This window comes from Mus musculus, chromosome 1, assembly GCF_000001635.26.
Source record: "Mus musculus strain C57BL/6J chromosome 1, GRCm38.p6 C57BL/6J".
In the NCBI taxonomy this organism is placed as follows: Eukaryota; Metazoa; Chordata; class Mammalia; order Rodentia; family Muridae; genus Mus; species Mus musculus.
The window spans coordinates 90,945,578-90,970,189 of NC_000067.6; the positions used below are offsets into that span (position 1 = coordinate 90,945,578).

Below are 24,612 nucleotides of genomic sequence, written 5' to 3' on the forward strand. Positions count from 1 at the left end.
TCTTCGATTCATTGTTTCCCCTCTATTTTCCCAAAGGCGTAGACAGTGGTTCTTTTGATCGGAAATCAGTGTACCGTGGCTCGCTGACACAAAGGAACCCTAACGGGAGGAGAGGGACAGCCAGACACATCTTCGCGGTAATGTTTCCTCTCTGTGTGTGCCCTGTCAGCTTCACATTTTGATATTGAGTCAAAAGCAAAAGTCATTGGAGAGGGGGTGGGGGTGGAGAGGATAGTCATCAATCTACAGAAAGAGAACTGAAAACATTTCTTAAACATACCTGAGTATGTGCTTGCTCCGGGAGCACATATAAAAAAAGGGGGCAGGAGGGGTGAGTACATTAATGAGAGATAGAATGGTAATGGCAAACCTGCAGACTCACTAAGCACGCAAGGGACAGGCTCAGCTCTGTCACCACAGAGGTGCTATGAGGCTGAACCCTCAGGCCAGGCAGGACCACTAGATACAGAGGGTAGACCTGAACACCCTCATTGACCCTTGAGGCCCTCAAGTTCAGCAACATGAGCACTAGACACTAGGACAGCTGTGAACTACCTTAGGCCTCTGCACTGAGCCAGGGGCATGCCCAGTGGTTCCACTCAGATACGACACTGTGACATCTCAGGTGACAAGACTGTGGCCTTCATCCTGGAGATACTCAGGGTGACGGTGACAAAGTACCTTTGATCAAGGCCCAAACACATTTTGTGTTACTGTTATTTCATTACTGGGGGGAAATGCACTAGGCAGGCAGGCTACATATAAAGAATATGACTCTGTGTGTGTGTGTGTGTGTGTGTGTGTGTGTGTGTGTGTGTGTGTGTGTCAGCATGTACTATGTGTGTAGTCACCAGCACAGAAGGCCATTGGATCCTCTGGAGCTGGTGTTAAACCTGGTGAGCCACCTGGATATGGGTGCTGAGAACCAAACTCGGGTCTTCTTGAAGAGCCAGAAGCATCTTAACCTCTGAGCCATGTCTCTATCTCCATGCTGTAGTAAGAACACACTGGGTCCCAAGAGAATGTCTCTTAAACTTTCCAAAGGCATGTCCCCAGTGACCTTGAGAGCTCCCACTAAGCCCTGCCCATCGAGAACTACCACCACCACACTGGGACCAAACTTCCAATATATGAACACTGGGGGATCCCCTACATCTAAGCTGTACCAACCCTTGCCCCCTCTATCTCTCTCTCTCCCATCCCCACATTACCAACTTAGCACACTGTCTAATGTTCATCCTTGCTTACTTCCAGTTCCAAGGGTGAGCAGAGGTGTGCCTGACTCAATTCTTCAAACCTTGTCCAGGAAGACTAAGCTCTAAATGTATTCTTTTCTTTAAAAGACACCTTGGAGTGGAGGCATAGCTTGGTGGCAGACTGTCAGTTCAACATGCATGATGCCCTGGAGTTGGTCACCCATGCCACAGGGAAAGCAGTAGTGATCTTGGGATGGTCTAAGCATTTCTTTCAAATGGATATCTGAATCTGCCTGCTCTCTAGGCTGAATATTAATGACTGCTGGGAAAGAGGTTTCACTTGTTAGCATCGGCAGTGGCCTACACCATTGTCCTCTGCATGCAGCTCCTCACAACACCAGTCTGCATATAGGTCGTGTGTCATACTCATAGCTCATGACAACACTGTCTCTTAGATCTCAAATTGAACCTCCTCCTCTGATGGGTCTCCTTCCCATATCTGGATGTGTATATCCAGCTCTTTGATGTCACTTAGAATGTAATGTGTGCTCAGCAAACGAATTTTAGCTGAATTCTACACCCAGCACCAATCCAAATTAAGTTCCTGTAGGTATCACATGCTGAGAGGGGTGTAGCCCTCAAACACCCAGCCAGCCCTTCCCTGCCACCTAGGAGATAAGTGCTTGGGCCTGGAGGCCCTGAGCCCTTTCCAGGAGAAGCAGTATCTGTGTCCTGGAGGCCTCTGCTCACACTGTCCTGTGTGTTCTATAAACCCATGGACAGAATGAGACCAAGTAAGATCATCGAAAGCATCTCTTAAATTCCTTTCCCCATCTCTGGCAGAGCTGCAGCCAAGAGCAGAAACCACAGTGAGCAGAAGTAGCTGGGCAGCTCTGCAGAAAGCTTCCACCTAGGAGCTCACTAAACCAGCCAAGCCCTGCAAGCTCCTCTTCCTCAAGAGACAGAAGGAAGTCAAGGCCCCTGAACTACCCTCCTAGTAAATAGGCTCTACTGGGAACCCACACGAATCGTGGCCTCTCATGGTCATGAACTCCACGTTTAGAGGACAGGGCATCACAAGGTAGGGATGCAAGAAAAGTGGAAGATACTCATGAGATCTCTGTGAGTTCAAGGACAGCCTCCTCTACCTAATGAGTTCCAGAACAGCCAGGGCTATGTAGGAAAGACCTGTCTCAAAAAACAAAAACAAAAACAAAAACTCAACCAAACAAAGGCTGGTGAAAAGCAAACACAAGCAACTGAGTTCTGTGCACACATGAACCCACAGTCAGGGGTTTGCCTGTGTGCCTGTGTACTGTGTGCACTAACATGGCTGAGATTGTGTCTATCTGTATACATACCCATATTTTTCTTCATACATATCTATGTCTGTGTCTATGCATGTACCCATGTGTCACGTACATGCTAGTATGTGTGTCTGTGCATGCACACGTGGGTATCAGTGTACATACCTGTGTGTGTGTCCGTGTACACAGCAACATGTCTCTCTGTATATACATATTTCTACATGGCACTTGTTGGTGTGTATATCTATGTGTGCATGCACACATGTATATACATAGATCTAAGCTTGTATCTGTCTCCCCACCTGTGTGTGTATACACATATACATACATACATATATATATGTGTGTGTGTGTGTGTGTGTGTGTGTGTGTGTGTGTGTGTTTCTCTGTTATATCTGTATCTGTCATATAATTGTTAGTATATTTGTTTACTTCTGTGCAAACACTTTGCACATGAACCTATGTGCATGCCTAAACGAACATGTGTATTTGTGCCCTACAGAAACCCGTGATGGCCCAGCAGCCCTAAAGGGAGGCTCATGGCACAGGACAGTACCACAAAGCACCCCACAGTTTCCTCCACATGACCGTCGCCTCCCCATGGGCTCTGTTCTTTGTGATGCTCACAGCTGCTTGTAGTCATCATTCCAGTGAGGAGTAAGAAGAATTTTATGTGTGTCTCTACCTGTGAGACTGCAGAATCTCAATCCTCCAGCTGTCACCAGGTCACCAACCAGGCACCTGCCAGCCTCTGACCTGGGAAATACAAACTCTGTGACTTCTCCTCAACTGATGTTCTCTGCCTACTGAAGGTCACTCAGAAGCCATCTCGCTGTGATTCTTTAACCCGATCCTCGACTTTGCTGGGCCACCCTCACAGCTGGGATGAAAAGAGCTGGTTCAGAGGAAGCCCTGAACATGTACACATCCATGACTATGCACGAGCATGAGAGAGAGAGAGAGAGAGAGAGAGAGAGAGAGAGAGAGAGAGAGAGGAAGAGAGAGAGAGAGAGAATGAATCTGTGGGCATGATGAGAGAGCATACAATTGCAGGTGGTGAATGGGGGAGGGGTGGATTCCTCCCCTACCTGACAGATTTTGTTCTTCAAACTTCCTTGTGTGTTCTAGATGAGGGCAGATAACACTGACCACCCCCACCCCAGCATTCCCACCACAATAACCACTATCCACAATGCCACACTAAGACCAAGCCTCCAACACAGGCTTTTGGGGTACACTACATGGGGACCTCGCTTTCTAGATAGCTTGTCTTCAAATGCAGGCTTCTAACACACAGAGATGACTGGGATTTATCAAGAACTCAGATCTTCCAGGTCAAGCCCGTCAGAGCCAGTTTTGCTGGTGTCTGCACGGTCTGCCCTTCACAGCCATCCCACCACTACAGCGGGGCTGCTACCCACACCCAGCGCTGCCTCTTTCCTGTCGTCGGTTTGTATCCTGTTCTGGGCTAGAGAACACACAGGCCAGAGCCACAAACATCCCCGTGTCTTCTGAAAATAAACTCCAGGAGGAAGCCTCTCACTCATTCAGAGCTCCTCTCAGGAGCGCCATATTTGTTACAACCTGATGCAGGAAATGTGTCCTCCTGTGTCACCTGTGCCCTGAACTGCTTGCCACCTGACCCTACCTGCCCTTGGGGGTTGGAGGTGAGGTGGCGCAGAGTCAACAACACAGACTCCGGGAGGTGGTGGGAAACAGAAACGCTGCAGCAAGTTCATCTGAACAATGCTCTTTAATACCCTCCACCCAAGCCCCATTGGTCCCAGGAAAGCACCTCCTCCTCCTCCTCTTCTTCCTCCTCCTCCTCCTCCTCCTCCTCTTCCTCCTCCTCTTCCTCCTCCTCCTCCTCTTCCTCCTCCTCTTCCTCCTCCTCTTCCTCCTCCTCCTCTTCCTCCTCCTCCTCTTCCTCCTCCTCTTCCTCCTCCTCCTCCTCCTCCTCCTCCTCTTCCTCCTCCTCTTCCTCCTCCTCTTCCTCCTCCTCTTCCTCCTCCTCCTCCTCCTCCTCTTCCTCCTCCTCCTCCTCCTCCTCCTCCTCTTCCTCCTCCTCTTCCTCCTCCTCTTCCTCCTCCTCCTCCTCTTCCTCCTCCTCCTCCTCCTCCTCTTCCTCCTCCTCCTCCTCTTCCTCCTCCTCCTCCTCCTTCTCCTCCTCCTCCTCCTCCTCCTCCTCCTCCTCTTCCTCCTCCTCCACCTTGTTCTAGAGTTCCTTACCATACCCACCTCCCAAGGAGCCCACTGGCCAGAGCCCTCTTCCAAGGAAGAGGCAGCCATTCCTTGAGAACCCAGATGCTACGCTGACCACGTGTCCAAAGGATGACGGGGCAGCCTAAAGCTTTTCTACAAGTCTGGTGGTGGGCAGGAAATGGTGATCCTGGGGAGACACCTGCCTGGTCTCTTCTCGTGCACAGCTCCTTCAAGAATGTTCTATTGCACCTCAATGATATTTCATATAACCTGTACCTATTGTCGTGGTGATGACGGGGTGAGTTAAATGGCAGAACGTTGAACAGTCCTTTCACCAGCACAGACCTGCAGATACTTCAACACTTCCAGAATATATGCTGGTGAAAGAATGAGGCTCAGCACCTCTAAGCGGGCTCAGGAGTCTTCCCAGAAGGCACACCCCGAAAGGCAAACACTGACCTTTCCAGGTGATCTGAGCTCTTCTATCTATTTTTGTGTGCACTAATTCTTTCTCATTACATGTAAATTACCTTTCCAGCATAATAGACTTCCTTTTTTAAAAGATTTTTTTGCCTGCGTGTATGGGGTGAGGTGTGTACACATCTATGAGGGGACGCTGTGCACTTGTGCATAGAGACCAGAGATTAATGTGGTGTCTTCCTCAGTCATGTCTCCATTTCCTGTTTTTGAGACACTGATCTTGGAGGTTGTCAATTTGGCTAAGCTGACTGGCCAGTGAGCATCAGGGGTCTTCCACACCTCTGCTCTCTCTACCTTAGCACTGGGGTTATAAACCGGCGCTGCCATGTTCTGCCTTTAAACCTACCTTACAATAAAAGTAACACTCTGTTTCGTTTTCATTTTTTTATTGTTTTGCTTTATTGAGGCAGCCTGGTTTTGAACTCATAGCCATCCTCCTGCTTCACTTCCCAGAGAGCTGGGGTTACAGTCATGTACCACAATGCCAGGCTTCTGATTGTATTGTATCAATAAACTTGGTGTGTTCTCAGCCATAGACTCAGGATGAACCAGAGAAAATGTGTCTAGAGACCGTGCATGTGGATAAGCAAGCTGAGGGGACAACCAGAGTAGGAGGTACCCACCTGGGTTCAAGGGACTTCCTGGCCACAATTCCAGGAAGTCATGGCTCAGGTGGGACAAGTATTCAGAAGAGGCCATATTCTAGTTCACATTGAGAGGACGGGTGGACACGTCACTGTGGAGTCTGCCCAAAGGAGAGCGTGAAGAGGGGGCAGGGGGGGTGTTAATGTGTTTTAAAGCCACTTGGCCCAAATGAAATTATATAATTCAGGAAGGAACAAACCACGTCAGTGATGAGAGGTTTGGGTTTTTTTTTTTTTTAAGAAGGTAAAAAAAGAAAGGAAAGGAAAAAAAAGACGGAGTGTCTTGATGAGATGATGAGAGAAGAGACGTAGTGGAAACTGCAGGCTATAAGCAAAGACGCCATCTCAAGGAGGGGTCTGGGGGCGTCCTTTGCCTCCTTGTTGGCCTATAAAAGATAAGCAGGCAGGCAGACCTCACCTCACGCCCAGGCAGCCTTATCGCCACACTCAAGGGACAGAGAGAGGGTGAGTAACTTGGCAGTGCTGGAGAGGGCTGGGTGTTGCTGTGACTTCCAGCTTCTCCACAAGTGTTTTCTCTGCCAGGCTTACTGGGCAGCCAAGTGCGGGCACCAAGCAGGACAAGCAGAGAGAACTACCTGTGGTCTGTGGTCTAGGACCACACACCATTCTGGGGTCTCTGACACTCAAGGGCTGTCCATGATGGAGGGCAGGTGAAGGTGGCCCTCAGTGGGACACCTCAAGCAAAGCCCAGAAGGCACCCTCCAGAAAGGCTCAGAACTCAGGATCAGTTAGCATTCTCAGTCCCCATCACCCAGCCTGAGTGGGTGCAGTCTTTACAATGATTCATGGTGGCTCCTCCATTCCTCTAGTTAGGGTTCCCCTTCACTGTGTGGGACATCCCAGGAGGAGGAGGAGGAGAGGGTGGGCATTTAAAGAGCTCTGATGGACAGCGCTGTGTGGACAAGGAGAAGCTGGAGCGTCAAAGTCAGCTGGGGGGGGGTCTTCCTTGAGCATCTTCTAATAGGACCTGAAATGTCAGGGGTAGGAAGAAAAGGGTCCCCTGCAGGAAGTATCACAGGTGGATGCTATGTGGTAGGTCAGAACACTCCATCAGCAGGGTACCAGTTCCCATACACAGTGGCGGCAGCCTTCCCATGTCATTCAGGGGGACTCTGTGAGGAGAGGCCCATTCTGGAGTCTCAGCAAACTGAGTCTAAAGTCCTGGGTTATTGTAGAGGCTGTGAGGTGTGAGCTCTCTGGGGATGTGGGATGCTAAGTGTCCTCCATTGCCTGCCTGGCTCTCAGTGTCAGGAGATCCCAGACAAAGTGTGAGGAAAGCCTGGGCACTGAGGTTCCAATATGTTCCAACTCCTAGCTACCTCTGAGGTTGGGCAAATTGTTCTCCACCTCTGCTGACCACAAGGCTGCCCATAAATCTGCTTCCCACCAAGGCCTGGGTGTCTACCTCCCAGCTCTTGACACAGATGGACAGACAGACCCAAGGATGTCCCAAGACAGCCACCTGTGCACAGCTCACACCTCTCCCCTGATAATTGTAGCTATGTGCACTAAACATATGCATTTGCACACCTCATAGGCACGGACACGCACCACACACACACGTACATCTGTACAAACAACCTAGGGTCCCTCCTGGCTTTGTGCATACAACGTACTCTGCATCTCTACCCCCAGGCTTCAGGATCCAATCTCCAGGGCATCATCCAGGAAGCCGGAAGCATGGCACCGAGGACCTGGCTTCTGTGCTTGCTGCTGCTAGGCTTAGTCCTCCCAGGAGCTTCCAGCCGAGCCCACCAGCACTCCATGGAGACCCGCAGTGAGTGCCTGGCATATGGAGGACAGCCACTGTCACCTCCCATCCATATGCTTCCCAAATGCCTTGAGTACCCAGCCCCTGAATGGGAGGTTAGCCATCTCCTAAGCCAGTGGTTTCCAACCTTCCTAATACAGAACTTTTAATACAGATCCTTATGTTGTGGTGACCCCCAGCCAGAAAATTATTGTGATGCTGTTTTCATAGTTGTAAGTTTTGCTACTGTTATGGATCATAATGTTAATATCTGAAATGCAGGATGTCTGATATGCGCCCTTCCCCCCAAACAAAAGGGACACAACCCACAGGTTGAGAGCCTCTGGGATCTAAGCAAAAGCTACCTTACCATGCAGTCAGTTGGGAGATTGGTCCTGTTAAGATCTCCCCAGAATGGTCCTGTTTCCTGTCCTCATCATTCCCCTAACCCATCTTTGTGGGGTCCCTTAAGACTTTGGAGGATGACAGTCAGACAGGAAGAGAATACTGATCCTGGCATATGTCTAAATAAATTCCCTAAAGCCACACCACTGCCCAGATATGCCCAGCCAGTGTAATCAGGGTGGGTGCCAACATGGCCTGGTGCCCAGGTTTCCATCAGCTTAGGGGCTCCCGTGTCCCATACGCTGCTCTGACTCTTTCCTTTCCAGCCCCTGACATCAATCCTGCCTGGTACACGGGTCGTGGGATCAGGCCTGTGGGCCGCTTCGGGAGGAGGAGGGCAGCCCTGAGGGATGTCACCGGACCTGGCCTGCGGTGCCGGCTAAGCTGCTTCCCACTGGATGGAAGTGCCAAGTTCTCTCACAGCTCATGAAGACAGTGATGCTGAGCCCAAGCCCACCCTCCCTGTCCCCCCGCAGAGCCTCCTCCACCCTCCCTTTCCGGTTTTCCCTCTGATCTAATAAAAGTGCTGGCTTTGTTTATTGTACACTTGTAACTATGTGGTAACAAACCGGAAGGTGCTTTCTCTCTGGGGAGGGTAACCATGAAAGAAGCTCAGAACCCAGTAACCTCTTTGGAAAGAAGAGGCTCCCACCTGCCCCCAATAGAACAACTGAGATCGCTCATTACCAGGCCCCACAGAGGTTGTCCTGGTCCCTTAAGACCCTGCAGTGGGGGAAGGGAATGTTGATTCAGTGTTCCTATAAATTCCTGTTCCCCAAAACCACATCACTGCCCAGAAATGGGGTGCCCTTTTCTTGGTCACTTGTTCCCACAAGCTTCCACCTACACAAGGTACCCTGAACACATGCTCAGCTTGCATACTGCATAAAGCCAGGGTAACCACACACTACACTATGTAAGATACTTGGTCCCAGAGAAAAGCCACACAACGCCCCTGGCATGGCTCACGTCCTTCTCTTGGCATTTTTTGGTTTGTTTTTTTTTTTTGTTTTTGTTTTTGTTTTTTTGTTTTTTTGTTTTGTTTTGTTTTGTTTTTGTTTTTTTGTTTTTTTTTTGTTTTTTTGGTTTTTCGAGACAGGGTTTCTCTGTAAAGCCCTGGCTGTCCTGGAACTCACTTTGTAGACCAGGCTGGCCTTGAACTCAGAAATCCGCCTGCCTCTGCTTCCCAAGTGCTGGGATTAAAGGCATGCGCCACCACGCCCGGCAGCATTTTTAAGATTAACATTTAGAGATGTTTAGGGGTTTGCTGCAAAAATTAGATGCTATCAAAGTGTTGTTCCTAGCACCCAGAACAGAGAACATTCATTACAGCCTATGAAGCCACCAAGTGTCATCGCACAGGACCTATGCTATCCATAGGTGCATGTTCGGCATTGTGTCTGCTGTTTGGGCAAATGTATTACGTGGCTCCACCAGTTCAGTGACAATGTGGTGCCCCTCATCACCCTGAACACACCCCATTCCTTGTCCCTTGCAGAATCCTGCAGCTACCAACACACATGGGTATGTTAACCTACTTCCTGCTCAGAGGAGAATCCCAGAGACTTGACCCCATTCTTTTTGATCCTATAGGCCTCCTTTAAAGTCACTTGGGGTGTCCTATGCCCTTTGTCAAACACAAAGTGACTGGCACATAACACAGCTGGTGCTCCCAGAAAAGGGGGGAAAGTCAGACAGGAGCTGAGGGAGACGCCGTGGGAAGCCGGGGCAGCTGAAATTCACCTGCACAGAGGAGTGCCAATGGCTGCCAGCAGCCTCACCCACCAGCACAGAAGCCTGAACTGGCCTCTTCTCAGCTCAGTAGGTGCCATCTTACCCTCAGATCAAGATGATTCTCAGCTGGGGGTCATCTGGCTGGCTGCTGTCTATGCTGTTCCCCTCAGGTTACCCTCAGGCTGCTGTGACTGTTGTCACAGGCCGCTATGACTGTTGTCACAGGCCGCTATGACTGTTGTCACAGGCCGCTATGACTGTTGTCACAGGCCAACTCCCCTCCAGTTCTTTCTACTCCCTGTATACTTCATCACCTTCCAACGCCACTTTTTCCTGGGGTGGTGACATGTGGCTGCGGTGAAAGGCATAAGTGGGGATTGGCTGGGATCTCAGATGAAGGTCTCATGACCTTACCCATCCCTCCTCCCGGGCAGGAACACAGGCTGGCTCTTGTTGATGGTTTCCTGCAGGCAATAGCTGCTGCTCTGACAGCAGTGGTAATGGCTGCCATGCTTGGAGGACATCCTCCCACAGCTCTTATCCAGAAAGAACCAGCTCCTCGTCTGGAAAGATGAATGGAGGCGTACTCATCTTTTCCACAGTCTGGGAACGGTTTTAAAACATACAGAAAAGTTCACAAGACATTGTAAGGACTATCTCAACCTACATGGACTCATCAGCCATCCTGTCTGCCTGCTTCCTACTTCCCATCCTTGCCAACCTACATTTGATGACAAGCTGCAGACACCAAGACATTGCCTCAAAGAGTTCAAACCTTTCTCCCAAGAATAACACAAAGTGTAAGCCTGGAAAAGTCTATTCTCTCTCTCTCCCTCTCTCCCCTCTCTCTCCCCCTCTCCTCCCCCTCCCCTCTCCCTCCCCCTCTTCTCCCCCTCTCTCTCTGCATGTGTGCATGTGTACGTGTGTGTGCATGCATGTGCATGTGTGTGTGTGCACACACGTGTGTGCATGTGCTCATATGTGCATATGTACGTGTGTGTGTGTGTGTGTGTGTGTGTGTATTTTTCTCAGCCCCTGATCTTACATCATAACATCAACCTTCTGAAGCACCCAGTGGCCTGTTCTTTAAAATGATCCTTGCTGATTATCCCACCTAGTGGTGAGCCTGACACTGCTCTTGCACTTCCTGTCACAGAAAAGGACCTGGGCCTTAGCTGGACATTATACTCTGCTGTCCAAAAGTCCTGGGTCCTCTGATGGAGTCCTGGGTCCCACTTTGACATGTTGACCTTGACCTTGAGTTCAGGGCCCTGCCTCTCAACTGTAAGAGATCTCTCCATCCCTGGGCACCACTGACTTTCACAAGCCTGGTGAAGCTGGGTGGTTCCAGATCCATCCAGTCTTGGGCTTTCTGCTGAGGTGTGTCAAAGGGAGCATTACTAATCAGTCAAGAGAAAGGAGAGATTGGTAACCAGACAGGCAGTCACCTACAAATCTTCCTGCTGTATCCCTGCTTCCTCAAAGCAGTGATTTTGCCCTGAAGAGATGCACCGGAGTGTCTAGGTACCCAGGACCCAACAGAAGGATTTGTCTTAAGTGATACTAGATCGCCACCTAGTGGCCATATGTAACCCGGCCTCTCTTCCCCCTCTAGGGTAGGCTTGCCTACCTGCCTAATGATTCCCAGCCCTTAGGGATGATGAGGACAGCCCGGGATGCTGAATATTCACTTCCCCTGTTTCACATGTGAGCGAGTCACCAGGTGGCAACAATGTATCTTCCCTAGCTGTCAGCAAAGCAGTTGCCCAGCATCAACAGGCCTCACTAAGAAACCCACCAGGGAAGAGGGAGTGAAAACCTCCCACACGGCCCTTGTCATCTGCTCACTGATCCTGACGTGAACAGTGTCTGGCTCACATTTGTCCAGTGGTCACAGGGTTTCCTTCAGGTCATGTCAGGACTACATCAGTGCCTAGAAACTCACAATCGTTTCCAGGCCCCAGAACGGAATGAAGCTGCATCCCTCTAGAAGTGCAGCGGGGCCAGAAAGTTCCCTCCAATCCCTGGCCTGAGCCCCATGTGAAACTTGAAGGGAGAAAGCACTGGTGTGGTCCTGTCCAAGCAAAGCCAATGGGAGCAGGAGTCACAGCCCAGGCACAGACAAGCTCCTGGCCAGCCTGGGGACACGTTCACTTTTATCCATTTGAGCTTCACAGTGGGCACGGTGAAGCCATCTTCCTTGGTGAGATAACAATGTTCCACTCTGTGATGTTCTCTAGGGCTTGTTTGACTCTGTTGGTTTTGTTGTTTGCTTGTTTGTTTGTTTGTTTGTTTTCTCACTGTGCAGCCCAGAATAAGCTCGCCATTCTCCTGCATCAGCTTCACAAGTGTCGGGATTCGAGGCCTACATCACCACACCCAACAACAATGTCTCATTGTTCAGACTCAACAGCTAATCACACTCCCAGAAGCAAGGATTAGCAAGGATTAAAACACACACAGAGAGAGAGAGAGAGAGAGAGAGAGAGAGAGAGAGAGAGAGAGAGCTTTGCTCCCTAAATGGCCACACCTTGCCCCAGCAAGTGTCAAGAGAGAAACTTAACAGGAAGATGTTTTCTGGGGCTTTCTTCCCTGCTCAAGGACCTGAGTTTCTCTACAAGGATAAGAACTCACACAATCACCATCAGAAGAACTCACAGTCCACCCCAGACCAATGCCTGTGCCCACCCTCGTTACACTCACCCCCATGAACCCTCACCATGTTTAACACCCACAAACCCATCTAGAACGTGTGCAGAAAAACTGAACAGGTGTGACCCGTCGGGCCATGGGTCCAAATATAACCTCATGAAGTGTTCGGATTGTCAAGACGTTTAATATTTGGAGAGAAGGACATGAGACAACACGGTGTTCATCTCGGGACAGGGGTTTTAGAGTCCTCAGATCACTAGGTAGAAACCTGGCTCTGTCCATCCACCGCTGGAAGGGGGACACTTCCATCCCAGCCACCCTTTCAGACTCTGTCTCTCCTGCGTCACCTCACTGAGACTTAGCACCTTGGGCTCGTTTTTCTCTTGGGCTCATCTCTGCATTTTTCCTTGCATTGATGCCCCTTCTCTCCCCCTGACAGTTCCCAGAACGAAAGTGGTCCAGTTATGGATGCTGCCCCAGGAGGAAGCATCTGTCCTCCCATCCCACGGATCAAAGGCTTTTCCCAGTCCATGCTGCTTCTCTGCTTCATTTAGCTCTCTGTGCTGGTCACAAGGAAGCTGAAAGGGACAGCCCAGGAGGAGCAGGCACACTTGGCTCAGGGCATCCAAGTATCTGGGTATCAGGTAAGGTAGGGCTGACAGTCTTCTGGGAGCCATTTGACACTGGATCTTCCCTGAGACAGTTCTCATCAGCTTTGGCAAGCAGTGATTACAGAGAAAACCAACGCCTGGAAGCCTCCAGGGCTCAAGCATAAGCCATCTCCGACACAGAACATGAATGGACAAAGAGGCAGCCCCGGCAGATTTGCCACAAAGACGTAGTAGCTTGGGCTGGGGACCCTCTGAAGCACAGGCTGAGATGTGTCCTCCGCCAGCTCTCCTGCAGTGGCAGCGGCTATCGTGCACAGCACTGGCGCTGCCTGATGGGAGGTTCCTGGTTCAGAGCCACAGCCTCACCTTCCTGTGGGCGGCTGCTCCCCGTGTCTCCTGCTCTCTGCAGAAGCTCCTGAGCTGTGGAAAACAGGGAGGTGTACTGGAGAGCACCACCCAGAACCCTAACCAAACATTCCCTATTAGTCTTCCTCATACCCCTCCCTGCCCCAAGGACACCAGAAGTCAACCCAAGGGTGGAGGCATAGCAGCGAGCTCTCACACTCCTGTGGAGGGGCTGTAACTCACCAACAGTGTTGAAGATCTCAGACACCTGGTAGTTCAGCTTGGCGGAGGTTTCCATGAACAGCAAGCTTTTGCTCTCTGCAAACTCTTTTCCTTCCTGAAGGAAAAAGTCAGTGTGTTTAATGAGAGCCCCTCCAAAGACTCACTAAGTCCAACGACTGTGGTTGACTCACAAGAAATGGAAATGCACCTGTAATCCCAGCACTCAAGAAGCTGGGGCAGAAGGATTATGAGTTCAAGGTCAGCCTTGGACACATACGTCCCTGCCTCAAAACAATAGAAAAAGACATCTATGTGCACATATTCTTCACACAGACCACCTGATATACACACACCCTCTGTACATATGTGTACATACACCTTCTATATGAATCTCCAACTAGAAGAGGAACTAAGATGGAATCTTTGTGCATTTCTATACACACAAGTGCATCTGCATGTGGGTTTGCATGTGGTGACTTTGGAGGCACATGTGTGTGCTCATGAATATATATCCATGAAGAACGACTCTGGGCATGTGCATGAGCATGTGTGTTTATGAAGTATGAGGTAGAGAGATCATGGGTATACATGTAAGTGCAAGTATATGGATGAGTATGTGAGTGCCTGAGGCACAGAGGTATATGCTGTGTGTGTTGTGTGTGTGTGTGTGTGTGTGTGAGAGAGAGAGAGAGAGAGAGAGAGAGAAAGAGAAAGAGAGAGAGAGAGAGAGAGAGAGAGTATGTGTGTGTGTGTGTGTGTGTGTGTGTGTGTGTGTGTGTGTGTTTCCAGGCCTCAAAAAGTACTTGAGTCCACAGAATCAAGAACTCCCTCCTGCTGCCCGCCACCATGCGGCACCTGGAAGGTCACTTCCCGCTCCTCGCCCAGATCCGTTTTGTTGCCGACCAGCATCACCACCACCTCTCCTGGCTGGAATTCCTTCTCCAGGTCTTCCAGCCACTGCTGGGCCTTGTGAAAGGAATCCTAAAGAGACAGAATGGAAACCGTGCTGGAGTTCTCCTTGCTGAACCAGAAGAGCAAAGCTCCCTTGTGGTTGCATAGCCACATCAAGACCTTGTTCCAGAATGCAATGCCAAAGGGCTGCTCTGATCCCCTGAGAGGGCATCCAGGATGGGCTGGCCCTGCTAAGGGAGAGCTGTGCAGCCAGGCAGCACACCAGAAAGCCAAGGGCATGGATGTCACAGGGAATTTGGAGTCAAGAGCTCCACTTTGGACACCATTTTGTGAAGGAGAGTTTGAGAGAACTGTTATCTCCCCAAACCCAGTTCCTAACTGTAGCCCCTCATAGGTCAGGTGAGGGGCTTGACCCTGTGTCCTTTGGCACCTGTCTCCTGACCCCTGGCATCAAGGCTGATATGGGGTCCCATCTCTCCACACTCCTGGACCTATGACCAACACATACATTTTGGATCCACTGCAATCTTTTATCCAGGACCCTCCCCCAAGCCTCTTGTACCTACTACACCTTCCTGCCTCCTAGCCAATATGACTACTCCCCACTTCCCTATTTCCTGTGAACAGCAAGCTCACCCTGTCCTGGGCCAGGTTGGACACACTCGGGCATGCGAGTCCAGTCCTTCCATATCAATCCCATGCATGCTCTGTGTTCTGCAACCCCTGGTGAGACACACTGGTTGGTCTGGGGAGGTGGGCTGGCTCTGAAACAGTCCCTTGCTATGTCAGCAGCACACTAGAACCATTGATGGTGGTGCTGTGGGGGTAAGGAGTGCACCAGGAGATTGCAGAGAAACAGAGCCCAGCTTTGGGTGTCAGGGGTTGCCAAGAGGACTCTCTGAATGAAGCTAGCAGCATGGGCTCACTGGCCCCTTTGGTTGATGTAGTCGTTACTATAAACCATGGATCCAGTCCTGTTTCCTTGACGTGGACCCCTATAGAAAGCAGTAAACGTGCAGTTGCCTAGGGAAGGGGGTGGGAAGTGACCCTACCTTCCGAGTGATGTCATAAACCAGGAGCGCAGCATTGGCACCCCTGAAGTAGAGGTGGCAGACGCTTTGGTACTTCTCCTGGCCGGCTGTGTCCCAGATCTCAAGCTTCAGAGATGAGGAGCCCAAGTCCAGCACCTTTGTGAAGAAGGCACCTGCAATAAGGGGACCAAGGGAGGGTTTGCTCAGGGTACGCTGCTCATCTGTGGCTCCTAGTGCGTCATCCTGACCTATGCTTAGCAGCTCCCTGAGAGGCAGCTAAGCCCGTGCTCGCAGAGGCTGAGTAAATGCCTGTTCCAGAGGCTGGAGCTTCTCTATGAAGCAAAGCATAGCTGGCAAACCGCTTTGTGCCCCTTAGAGGTTTCTCCTTAGGGTGACGCTAAACTCTTGGGGTGAAGAATAAGACTCTGAGTTAAGAATGACATGGGATGGACCTCCAGAAATGAGTAATCAGCAGTGTCTCCACACTGTCCACTAATGCCACTGAACTCGAGAATTCTTGTGCCTCAGTCCCTCTGGCGCACTGGCCACTTAGCCACCCGTCCCACTCTGAAGCCACCCTCAGTCACTGGAAGCTACCCGCCTCAGCTCCTTCCCCTGTTCAACTCCTCTGATACTGTTCCTCACTTCAGCACCTAGAAATCTCTCACGAGTTACTTAATTCTGCATGTGTCCGCTGCAGAAGCACCTGCAGGGCCCCCACCTTCCCCTGAGCATTCGACGCTGCCTCCAGGTGTTCCCTTCCTCATTCAGGCACCCCCTTAGCCAAATCACAGAGACTGACCCTGCACCCTCCTGTAACGCGCAATCCACCTTTTCTCTGAAGATATTTTTCCTTGAACTTTGCTTCCCAATATTGAATTTTTACTTTTAGTTATGTGTGTGTGTGTGTAGGTGCAGGGTGAGTTTGGGCACATTCGTGCAGTGCCTATGGAGACAAGAAGAGAACATTGCATTCCCTGGAGCCAGAGTTACAGATGGTTATGAGCTGTCCAATGTGGGTGCGGGGAACAAGAACTCGGGTCTTCTGGAAGAGTGGTATGTGTTCTTCTTAACTGGTGATTTAGCTCTCTGGCCCTGATGTGATTTAAAAGTAGTTATGGTACCAACAACCTCTATTTCAAGTGTGTGAGCTAGTAGGGTACTAGAAGCCAGGGAGAGTCAGGGAGCCCAGCACGTGAAGGGTCAGCAGAGACCAGAGGCTTCACCCAGAGCCACTTCCCTGCACAGACTCAGGGTAGGTTTGGAACCAATTGGGGAGACTCTGGCAAACAGACCTCCATGCATGAAATGAAACTCACAGCTCAAGGACAGAGCAGTGCTACACCAGCTGCTGAGTGCCTTAAATCCATTCTTTCAGTTCTGGAAACCAGAAGCCCCGGATCAAGCTGTAGGCAAGGCCTGTTCCTGCTCAGAGATCTGAGAGAACCCACCCCCACCTCTCTCCAACCTCCAGGGACTCCAGCCACCTGTGGTGATCCTTGGCTATGGGCTTACCACCTCAGTCCGGGCTCTGGCCTTAACTGATGTCCTGATTAGCCTCAACTGTCAACTGGACACAGCCTAGAGTTGTTTTTAAAGAGTCTCAGCTCGCCCTGTGGTCCTGTCTGCAAGGGATTGTCTGGATTAATGATTGACAGAGAAGAACCCGGCTCACTGTGAGACCACTATCCCTAGGCAGGAGGGTCTGGGCTGTCTAAGAAGGCAAGCTGCGGGGCTGGGGAGATGGCTAAGTGGTTAACAGCAACCACTGCTGCTCCAGAGGACCAGAGTTTGATTCCCAGATCTCAACCCTCAGAGATGAGGAGCCCAAGTCCACCACCTTTGTGAAGGTACAGGCTGAGGGGAGATAGGAGGACCACATACTGCTGGCCTAGCTCTAGGTTCAGTGACAGAGACCCTTTCTCAAGAGGATGTGGTAGAGAGGAATAGAGCAGGACACCAGGCATCCACCTGTGCCCTCTATGTAAGCATGCACCCATGCACACATCCTAAGCACATACAGAGTGGGAGGGAGCTGGGAGGGAGGGCAAGGGGGAGGAGTGAATCCTGGGCATAAAGCCCAGATACGCTTTCTCTGCATACAATCTTGCTCTCCCTTTAAACATGTTGGCTGGGAGTTCTCAAATCCCAGCAGAGGTACAAGGGCAGGGCACACACAGGCAATGACCCATTAGCCACGGCTGAGATGTTTATACAACACAGAGCAGAGCCTTCCTGGAGAGAAGGGAGCTTTTACCTCACCAGACCGGTCTGCACAAACTGGCAATCCCTGAGGCAGTGAGTTTGGGGGAGGAGGGGGGTGGATGGACACATAATAAGATGGAGCATGAGAGGAGAGACCCAAGTCTCAAGTCCACTGAGGACAAAGCTTCCTGTCACTTCTAAGATTGGAAGGGGGGGGGGGGGAAGCAAGGGCGAGATGCCTGGAAGCAGGAGGAGCATCCTTTTAGGGAGAAATCCTTAACGGGTATAACAATAATGACGGGCATGGGGTAGGGGTTGCTTTCTAATCTGTCCTTGCTCTAAATTAAAACATATCATGTGTAGTAGCACATGTTCATCATCACTGCACAGGGGAAGCAGAGCCGTGAGGATGGAGGGTTCCAGGCTAGCCTGAGCTACATAGTGAGCCCTTGTCTCAAATACCACAGACATACAAAGATAAATGTATATATACTTACATATATGCATACATAAGCAAGCACACAGACAGTTGTTTTCTCTTTCTTCCCTTATAGCATACCCCAACCTCACTGCCAGTCCCCCATACTGAAGCCTTCTAGGAACAGAGACCCTACCCCTGGATCTACACACTCACAAATGCCAACTGGGCTGAAAGCTGACCCCTAGCCTGTTCCCTGACCCGTAGCAAAGGTTGTTTATGTGCATTTCCAGACAGTGTACCTGCCTGCCCTTGATGGACACCTAGCCCCGCCCTGCAATCTGGCATATCCAGCCTTGGGTTGCAGAGCAAGGGCCGTCCTGAGGAAGACCACATTCCCATCTGCCCCTACCAGGGCTCTCCTCACTTACACCCCACAGTCGGCAAGACATTGCTGAAGTCCTGCTTCATGTACCGGAGGGCCAGGCTGGTCTTGCCCACAGAACTGCTTCCAAGCAGAACCAGCTTGCTCACGTAGGGCTGGCCAGAAGCAGTGCTGGCCTGTGGCAGCCCAGCAGCCTGCGCCATGGCCTGCAAACAACCACAGAAGATAGAAGTGGGTGGGAAACCTGTGGTCAAACCACCTCAGTGAGTCTAACACACACACATCACACATACCACACATACACACACACCACATACATATACACACACATATGCATACAACACACACACATCACACATACCACACAAACACACACACCACATACATATACACACACATATGCATACAACACACATACACATACACACACACACATCACACATACCACACAAACACACACACCACATACATATACACACACATATGCATACAACACACACACACATCACATATACCACATACACACACACCACACACATATACACACACATATGCATACAACACACACACACATCACATATACAACACATACACACACACCACATACATATACACACACATATGCATACAACACACACACACACATCACATATACCACACACACACACACACACACCACATACATATACACACACATATGCATACAACACACACACACACACACACACCACATACATATACACACGAAACTGTGTGACAAGAAGCTCTGAACCCTCTCTGCAATGGCCTCCGCCAGCATCATACGAGCTTTTTGTCCTAATTCACTGCCCTGTTTCTCACTGCTTACAAACTTCCTATTTATTCCAAGCACCCAACAGAGGTCAAAAGCACCTGGGCACCTCTCAGTTGTTCCTGGATTAAACTTGGTGTCTCCAAATCATGAAAAGGGGATTTTTAAAAACAAAAGCCACCTTCATTAACATTCCAGATCTTCCAGACCCCAGGGAGATGTCTCTTCCTGTCAGCCAATGCTTCTGGAGACTCAGCCAATTCCATTTTCCTCAAACCCTCTGTTTTGCAATTAGCTCTGCAGTGGGAGGTGGGTAATCTTCCTAGGGCCAGGAGTGTGGGGCACACCTACAATCCCAGCATGCCAGAGGCTGAGGCAGGAGGATATCAAATTTGAGTCTACACATAAGACTCCATCAAACAAGGAGGAGGAGAAAATGAAAGGAGGGAGGGAGAGAGGAAAGAAAGCAGGAAAAAAGGAGGGAAAAAGAAAGGAGAGGAAAAGAAGAGAAGGAGGAGGGAAGGAGGGGAGGAGGAAAGGAGGGGAGGAGGAAAGGAGGGGAGGAGGGAAGGAGGGGAGGAGAGGAGGAGGGAAGGAGGAAAGGAGGGAAGGAGGGGAGGAGGGAAGGAGGGGAGGAGGGAAAGGAGAAGAGAGGGGAGGTGGGAGGGAGGGAAGGAGGAAGAGGAGTAGAGGGGGAGGTGAAAGGGAGAGGAGGAGAAAGAGGAGGTGGGAGAAAGGGAAGAGAGAGGGAATATTGGAGGGAGGGGAGGAGGAAGTGAAGGAGGGAGGGAAGGGAGGAGGGAGAGAGGGAGGATTGAGGGAGAAAGAGGAGGAGGGAGGGAGAGAGAAAAGGGAGGGAGAGAGAAAAGGGAGGGAGAGATATCTGTGTCTCTGGGACCTCAAACACCCAAGTCCTTTCTGTTGTCTCTAATACCTCATAGCCCAGCTCTTTAATAACAACATGGGAACCCTGCAGCGGTCAGTGACTGCAGCTTCCAGGTACATGTCACACGAGGTGGGGCTGTGTGCCCAGCACTCACTCTCACAGGAACTCCCAAGCTCCTGAAGGAAATCCAGAGAGATCCATACGCTCTCTCTCTCTTTACAAGCCATGTGTGAAGACATCAGGTTTCGTGTGCCCCGGCCTATTGCTGACGATCTGTCTCCTGGTGCTGACTCGGCTGTGTAGATCCCTGTGCACTCTGTATGGGGCTGTGGTTCAGGACAGAGAGCTGATCTCACATAGACCATATGGGACAAGAATTTTTGAGTGTGGTATGCATGTTCCACAGAAATAAGATAATATCCAGTTGTCTCTTTTGTACATTCAGTCACCAGAGCCCCTGGGTCTGTTGTATCATGAAGGGAATGAAAAACGATGAGACTAGGGTGTTATCCCTGGTGTCTATTATCTGGACCACATCTGTCCCCTTATCAATGTCTATACCCATTATGGGCGGCTAGACTCTCAAATGGAGCCTTTCCCTACCACCACTACAGTGAGCAAAGGCTGAGTGAGGACAGAGGAGGGGCAAAGGGAAGATGGACAGGAACCGTAACACAGACCACCTAAGACTGTAGTGACAGAAGATGAGAATATAGCACAGACACTAGGTCTCACACAGAGGCCTAATACCAAGGCGCCATTCTAGAGAGCAATAGCTGGAGTCTGGGAGAGAAGGCTCCAGGGTTCCCCAAGTCAGCAGCACAGTATAACCGTGACCAACAGCTAAGCATGGCCCATCCCACAGGGACCTCTAGAGCTTCTCCCATGCACTGATCACAGAGCAAGATCACACACATCACACACACACACAAACCTAAGTTGTCTGTTTCAAGTGGTTTAAAGCTCTGTTCACTCAACATTGCAAAATTAATTGGCTGTAAATTAAAATACAGGTGACCAAAGTCACTCTTATGTTACCTGTGTTTCTTCAGGGCTGGCAAAAATGCCTACCACATAGTAGCTGCTCAGCACACACCTAAGCAATGAATGGATGCATGGAGCAGGTGGATGTGTGAGTGAGTGAATAGATCTAGGGGTAGGCAGATGGGTGATATGCAGAAACTTGATGGACGAATGCATAGGTGCAGAGATGGAGGTGAGTGGATGAGTGTGTAAGGATGAGTGTGTAAATCAATAGGTGGATAATAGGTAGATGAGTGGATGGATGGATTAATCAGTTGACTGAAGGGTGGACAGGCAGGAAGAACACTTTATCCAGCATCTGTGTTTTTGAAATATCTGATGAGAGAGAGAGAGAGAGCCTCCAGGAATGGTATGTGCAGCCTCCTCCCAGAAACTCCACCCTTTGAGCCTAAGGGCATGGCCAGAGTTCAGAATCCTGACTAGGGACCAGGAGGGACACTCCCAAGGGCCATCCATCAACTCCACGGCAAACAGGTCACATCTTTTCCTCAGTGAAGCTCTAGCCCTGTGCCCTACCACCAGAGTCATTGCTGCTCTCCTCCGCAGTAGCCTGCCTGGTGCCACCTCTGCCACCCTAGCCCCTCCATCATCCAACAGCAGAGAGTACAGGTCCCACCCTCGCAGAGCCTCACTCCCTGTCTCCCTTGATTGGACCAACCTTGACTTTTGATGGCCTGTAAATACGTATACCTGTGTTATCAGCAGCTCAGCTTTCTCACTGGGTCATCACGACCACCCTGAAGCTGGATTGCCTTTGGTGAGCTTGCCGTAGTCACTGAAGCCAGCGAGGGAACAGCAGGTGCTCACTATCTCCTGAATGAACCCGGAAGCGGCTCCACAGATTCTAACTGGATCTATGTGTCTTCTGCCCCTGGGGCTCCCATGCCAGTCACACCCTGACGCATGTTGGAAACGTGCCTGGTGTGCTTTCAGAAAGGGAGGCAGGGCTGTTGGCAGGCACTGAAGGACCTTCACGGGTCACCCTGGGGCCAACCCATACATGGCACAAACAAAGCTGTCAAGAGTGCAGCTGCCAGGGCCCTCCAGAGAAGAACAGAGTGGGTAAGTTCTCTGAGCCCACCTGCTCCCAAACAAAGATATCTGCCAAAGCTGAGCAGGAAGTCTGAGGGCCTGGGCATCATCACCAAAGGCCCAGCAGCTTTCCAAGGCAAAGACGTGAAATTCGGGGCTGAAACATGATGGGTTTTTATGCTTGTTAGGACCCCGGGAGGCACCAGCTCGGCCCAGCACTGATGGTGGCAGGATATGCCTCAGGGGTGGTACAGGGGAACTCTGCCTTTGCACCTCCAAAACAACACCAATAGTTGTTGTAAGCCTATAATCCCAGCACTTGGGATGCTTAAGCAGGGGGCTGCCACAAGTTTCAAGCCTTTCTGGGCTACAGAGTAAGACCCTATCTCTAATAACAACAAAACAGCAGCAACAATAACAACAACAATACCTCAGCTTTGATGTAATCTCACACTCTGCCCTAATGGTCATAGCATCAAACACAGTGTCCACGTGCCTGCGTCAGATTTCTACAATTATCTCGCTTTGATAGTTCATTCCCCTATCACTGAATTTTTTTCCTGCTATTAATTATTTTTCTCTGTAATAGATAAGACCACGGCAGATGTGCTCGTGTTGCTTTCTGAGTGACTGTGTGTTGCAAGTTTCCAATAGCAGCCAGGCAGAAGCCTCGACTTGGAGGGAAAGTTGGAGATGTGGTACCTGCCCCCTCTTCTAGAATTTGGATCTTTCTGAAGGCAGTGGTTGCAATTGGGAGTCTCTTCCCATCCTGACTGGGTCCTTCTTCAGCAGTCACAAGCCTGCCTCTCTTCCACCTAAGAAAACACATTCAGGGAAGGAGGAAACCCCAGGAAGCTGCACCCCTTCCTCTTCACCCAGATCCTCCAAGCTGTCCATTCCAGACACCGAACTTCAGAACAACATGGCATTTGACAGCAAGCTGCAGAAGAGAGTTTTTGGAAGAGTCTGCCAAGCTCTCTGCTATTGCTGGAGCCTCTGCAGCCATCTGAAAAGGCTTCCTTACAAGGCACCCACTCACTCACACTCGCCTTTTATGTTCAAAACCCTTAACTGGAACTTTCTGCAAGGAAAATTCAATGTGACCCAAACAAGAACACTATAGGTGCTGAACAAACTCAAGGCGTCTACTGTTTCAGATTCGCCTCTGATTCAGGTCCTGAGAACACAGGGACACACATCTGTATGCACACACACTCACAGCAGACACACACACACACACACATGCTCACAGCACACACACACATACACACACACACACATACACACACACTCACACATGCTCACAGCACACACACACACACACACACACACACACACACACACACACACGCAGCACAACACAATCTAAAAAGGACTCACCTGTTCACTTTAGAAGAGTGCTACAGACCACCATCCCACAGGGCCGCAGGCACCCCTCTCTTCCCCTGGCTGTGCTTCCCCTGGGTGCTGTATGACTCGTCAGGGTCCTGCCAGGGGCGGGGTGGGCAGAGCAGTGCACACTGACTACCAGCAGCCGAGCAAATGAAGTGAGCAGGCCCCCTGCTCCCACCAAGGCCCCAGCCGGCAGGACTCTTCCTGTAAACTCCGGTGCAAAGTCCCCACATGATCATGTGATCAGCTGGGTCAGAGTAAGCTAGAAGTCACACTTGGTGGCTCTCTGCCTCCTCACCGAGCTGCAGCCCTGAATTTCAGCCCTTTCCAGGTCTCACCTGTACCAGAAAGCATCACAGACTTAGAGAACAGCTCTTCTGTTACAGGAGCGAGCGAGCTCACTTCTTAATTTATGTAAACATCTCCAGTTTGAGGCCGCATGCCAGATGGGCAGGGCCGGGGCCAGAGCCTGGGATGGGTGTGCCTTGGAGCAGGTAATTGCCTGGGCAGGGCTGGAGGATCCCCAGAAGGAGAAACTCTAGGCTGAAGAAAGATGGAAATCAGTTCTCCTGTGCTCAGCCACAAGTCCCAGGCAATCGCGTGTTCTCTCTGTGCTCACAACTCACCTGGATTACCAGCTTGTGTTCCCAATGGGGAACTCAGCACCGTTTAAGTGGGGGAGGGGGCAGCTGTCGTGGATTCCCAAGAGGCTTTCCAATGCACCCTGAAGAACCTGTTTCTCTGCAGAGGCCACTGGCCTTCTTCTTGTCACCCTGTCCTCCAGGACGCACACCCTGTCCACACGTCTGGGTGCCCCCACAGCCTTGAAGACCAAGAACCTCATTCTGTTTCTGAACAGGACCCTGATTCCCTGTGCCTAGATTGGCATCCAAGGTGTGGCACCCAGCACCGCTTCTATCCTCCTTGTAGTGGGTAGAGATGTGTGGG

The 24,612-nt window shown here is 50.6% G+C and overlaps 3 protein-coding genes across 7 annotated transcripts in view; 2 read left to right on the forward strand and 1 right to left on the reverse strand.

Annotated features, from left to right (window-relative positions):
* Nucleotides 1–5,565, forward strand: part of Mlph (melanophilin) — a 36,119-nt gene extending 30,554 nt beyond the window's left edge. Inside the window, exons 15-16 of one of the 2 annotated variants that reach the window (XM_006529231.4) lie at nucleotides 37–137; nucleotides 3,006–3,330. In XM_006529231.4, the coding sequence (XP_006529294.1) occupies nucleotides 37–137; nucleotides 3,006–3,032 (128 nt within the window). In that variant the 3' untranslated portion in view covers nucleotides 3,033–3,330. Of the gene's footprint in view, nucleotides 1–36; nucleotides 138–3,005 lie in introns of both variants that reach the window. The other variant, NM_053015.3, reaches the window with a different exon arrangement.
* A 566-nt stretch (nucleotides 5,566–6,131) lies between these two features.
* Nucleotides 6,132–8,544, forward strand: Prlh (prolactin releasing hormone). 2 transcript variants are annotated; one of them, XM_006529772.2, is made up of 3 exons: nucleotides 6,132–6,294; nucleotides 7,486–7,627; nucleotides 8,272–8,544. In XM_006529772.2, the coding sequence occupies exons 2-3, from the start codon at nucleotides 7,531–7,533 to the stop codon at nucleotides 8,433–8,435; spliced, it is 261 nt and encodes an 86-aa protein (XP_006529835.1). In that variant the 5' UTR covers nucleotides 6,132–6,294; nucleotides 7,486–7,530; the 3' UTR covers nucleotides 8,436–8,544. The 2 variants fall into 2 exon arrangements, with proteins under 2 accessions (XP_006529835.1, NP_001095117.1); NM_001101647.1 differs by lacking the exon at nucleotides 6,132–6,294 and having other exon boundaries at nucleotides 7,531–7,627; nucleotides 8,272–8,435.
* A 4,011-nt stretch (nucleotides 8,545–12,555) lies between these two features.
* Rab17 (RAB17, member RAS oncogene family) lies at nucleotides 12,556–24,096 on the reverse strand. Of its 3 annotated transcripts, XM_006529263.3 has the most exons (7): nucleotides 24,003–24,096; nucleotides 23,653–23,759; nucleotides 18,567–18,726; nucleotides 15,534–15,685; nucleotides 14,425–14,550; nucleotides 13,591–13,684; nucleotides 12,556–13,422 (listed from the first exon to the last, which is right to left on the reverse strand). In XM_006529263.3, exons 3-7 carry the CDS (start codon nucleotides 18,721–18,723, stop codon nucleotides 13,307–13,309), a joined length of 645 nt encoding a protein of 214 aa, XP_006529326.1. In that variant the 5' UTR covers nucleotides 18,724–18,726; nucleotides 23,653–23,759; nucleotides 24,003–24,096; the 3' UTR covers nucleotides 12,556–13,306. The 3 variants fall into 3 exon arrangements, with proteins under 3 accessions (XP_006529326.1, NP_033024.1, NP_001153197.2); NM_008998.4 differs by having other exon boundaries at nucleotides 23,653–24,043; NM_001159725.2 differs by lacking the exons at nucleotides 23,653–23,759; nucleotides 24,003–24,096 and adding an exon at nucleotides 21,931–22,090.
* Nucleotides 24,097–24,612: the final 516 nt, after the last annotated feature.

Bases quoted from the DNA above. Each gene is read 5' to 3' on its own strand.
- Rab17 (XM_006529263.3), bottom strand. From the start codon at position 18,723: ATGGCGCAGGCTGCTGGGCTGCCACAGGCCAGCACTGCTTCTGGCCAG. The intron at 15,686-18,566 runs GTAAGTGAGGAG...CCCTTATTGCAG, and splicing joins TGTCTTGCCGACTGTGGGGT to GTGCCTTCTTCACAAAGGTG. The intron at 13,423-13,590 runs GTGAGTTACAGC...TGTTTTCCACAG, and splicing joins TGAGATCTTCAACACTGTTG to CTCAGGAGCTTCTGCAGAGA.
- Prlh (XM_006529772.2), top strand. From the start codon at position 7,531: ATGGCACCGAGGACCTGGCTTCTGTGCTTGCTGCTGCTAGGCTTAGTC. The intron at 7,628-8,271 runs GTGAGTGCCTGG...TTTCCTTTCCAG, and splicing joins GCACTCCATGGAGACCCGCA to CCCCTGACATCAATCCTGCC.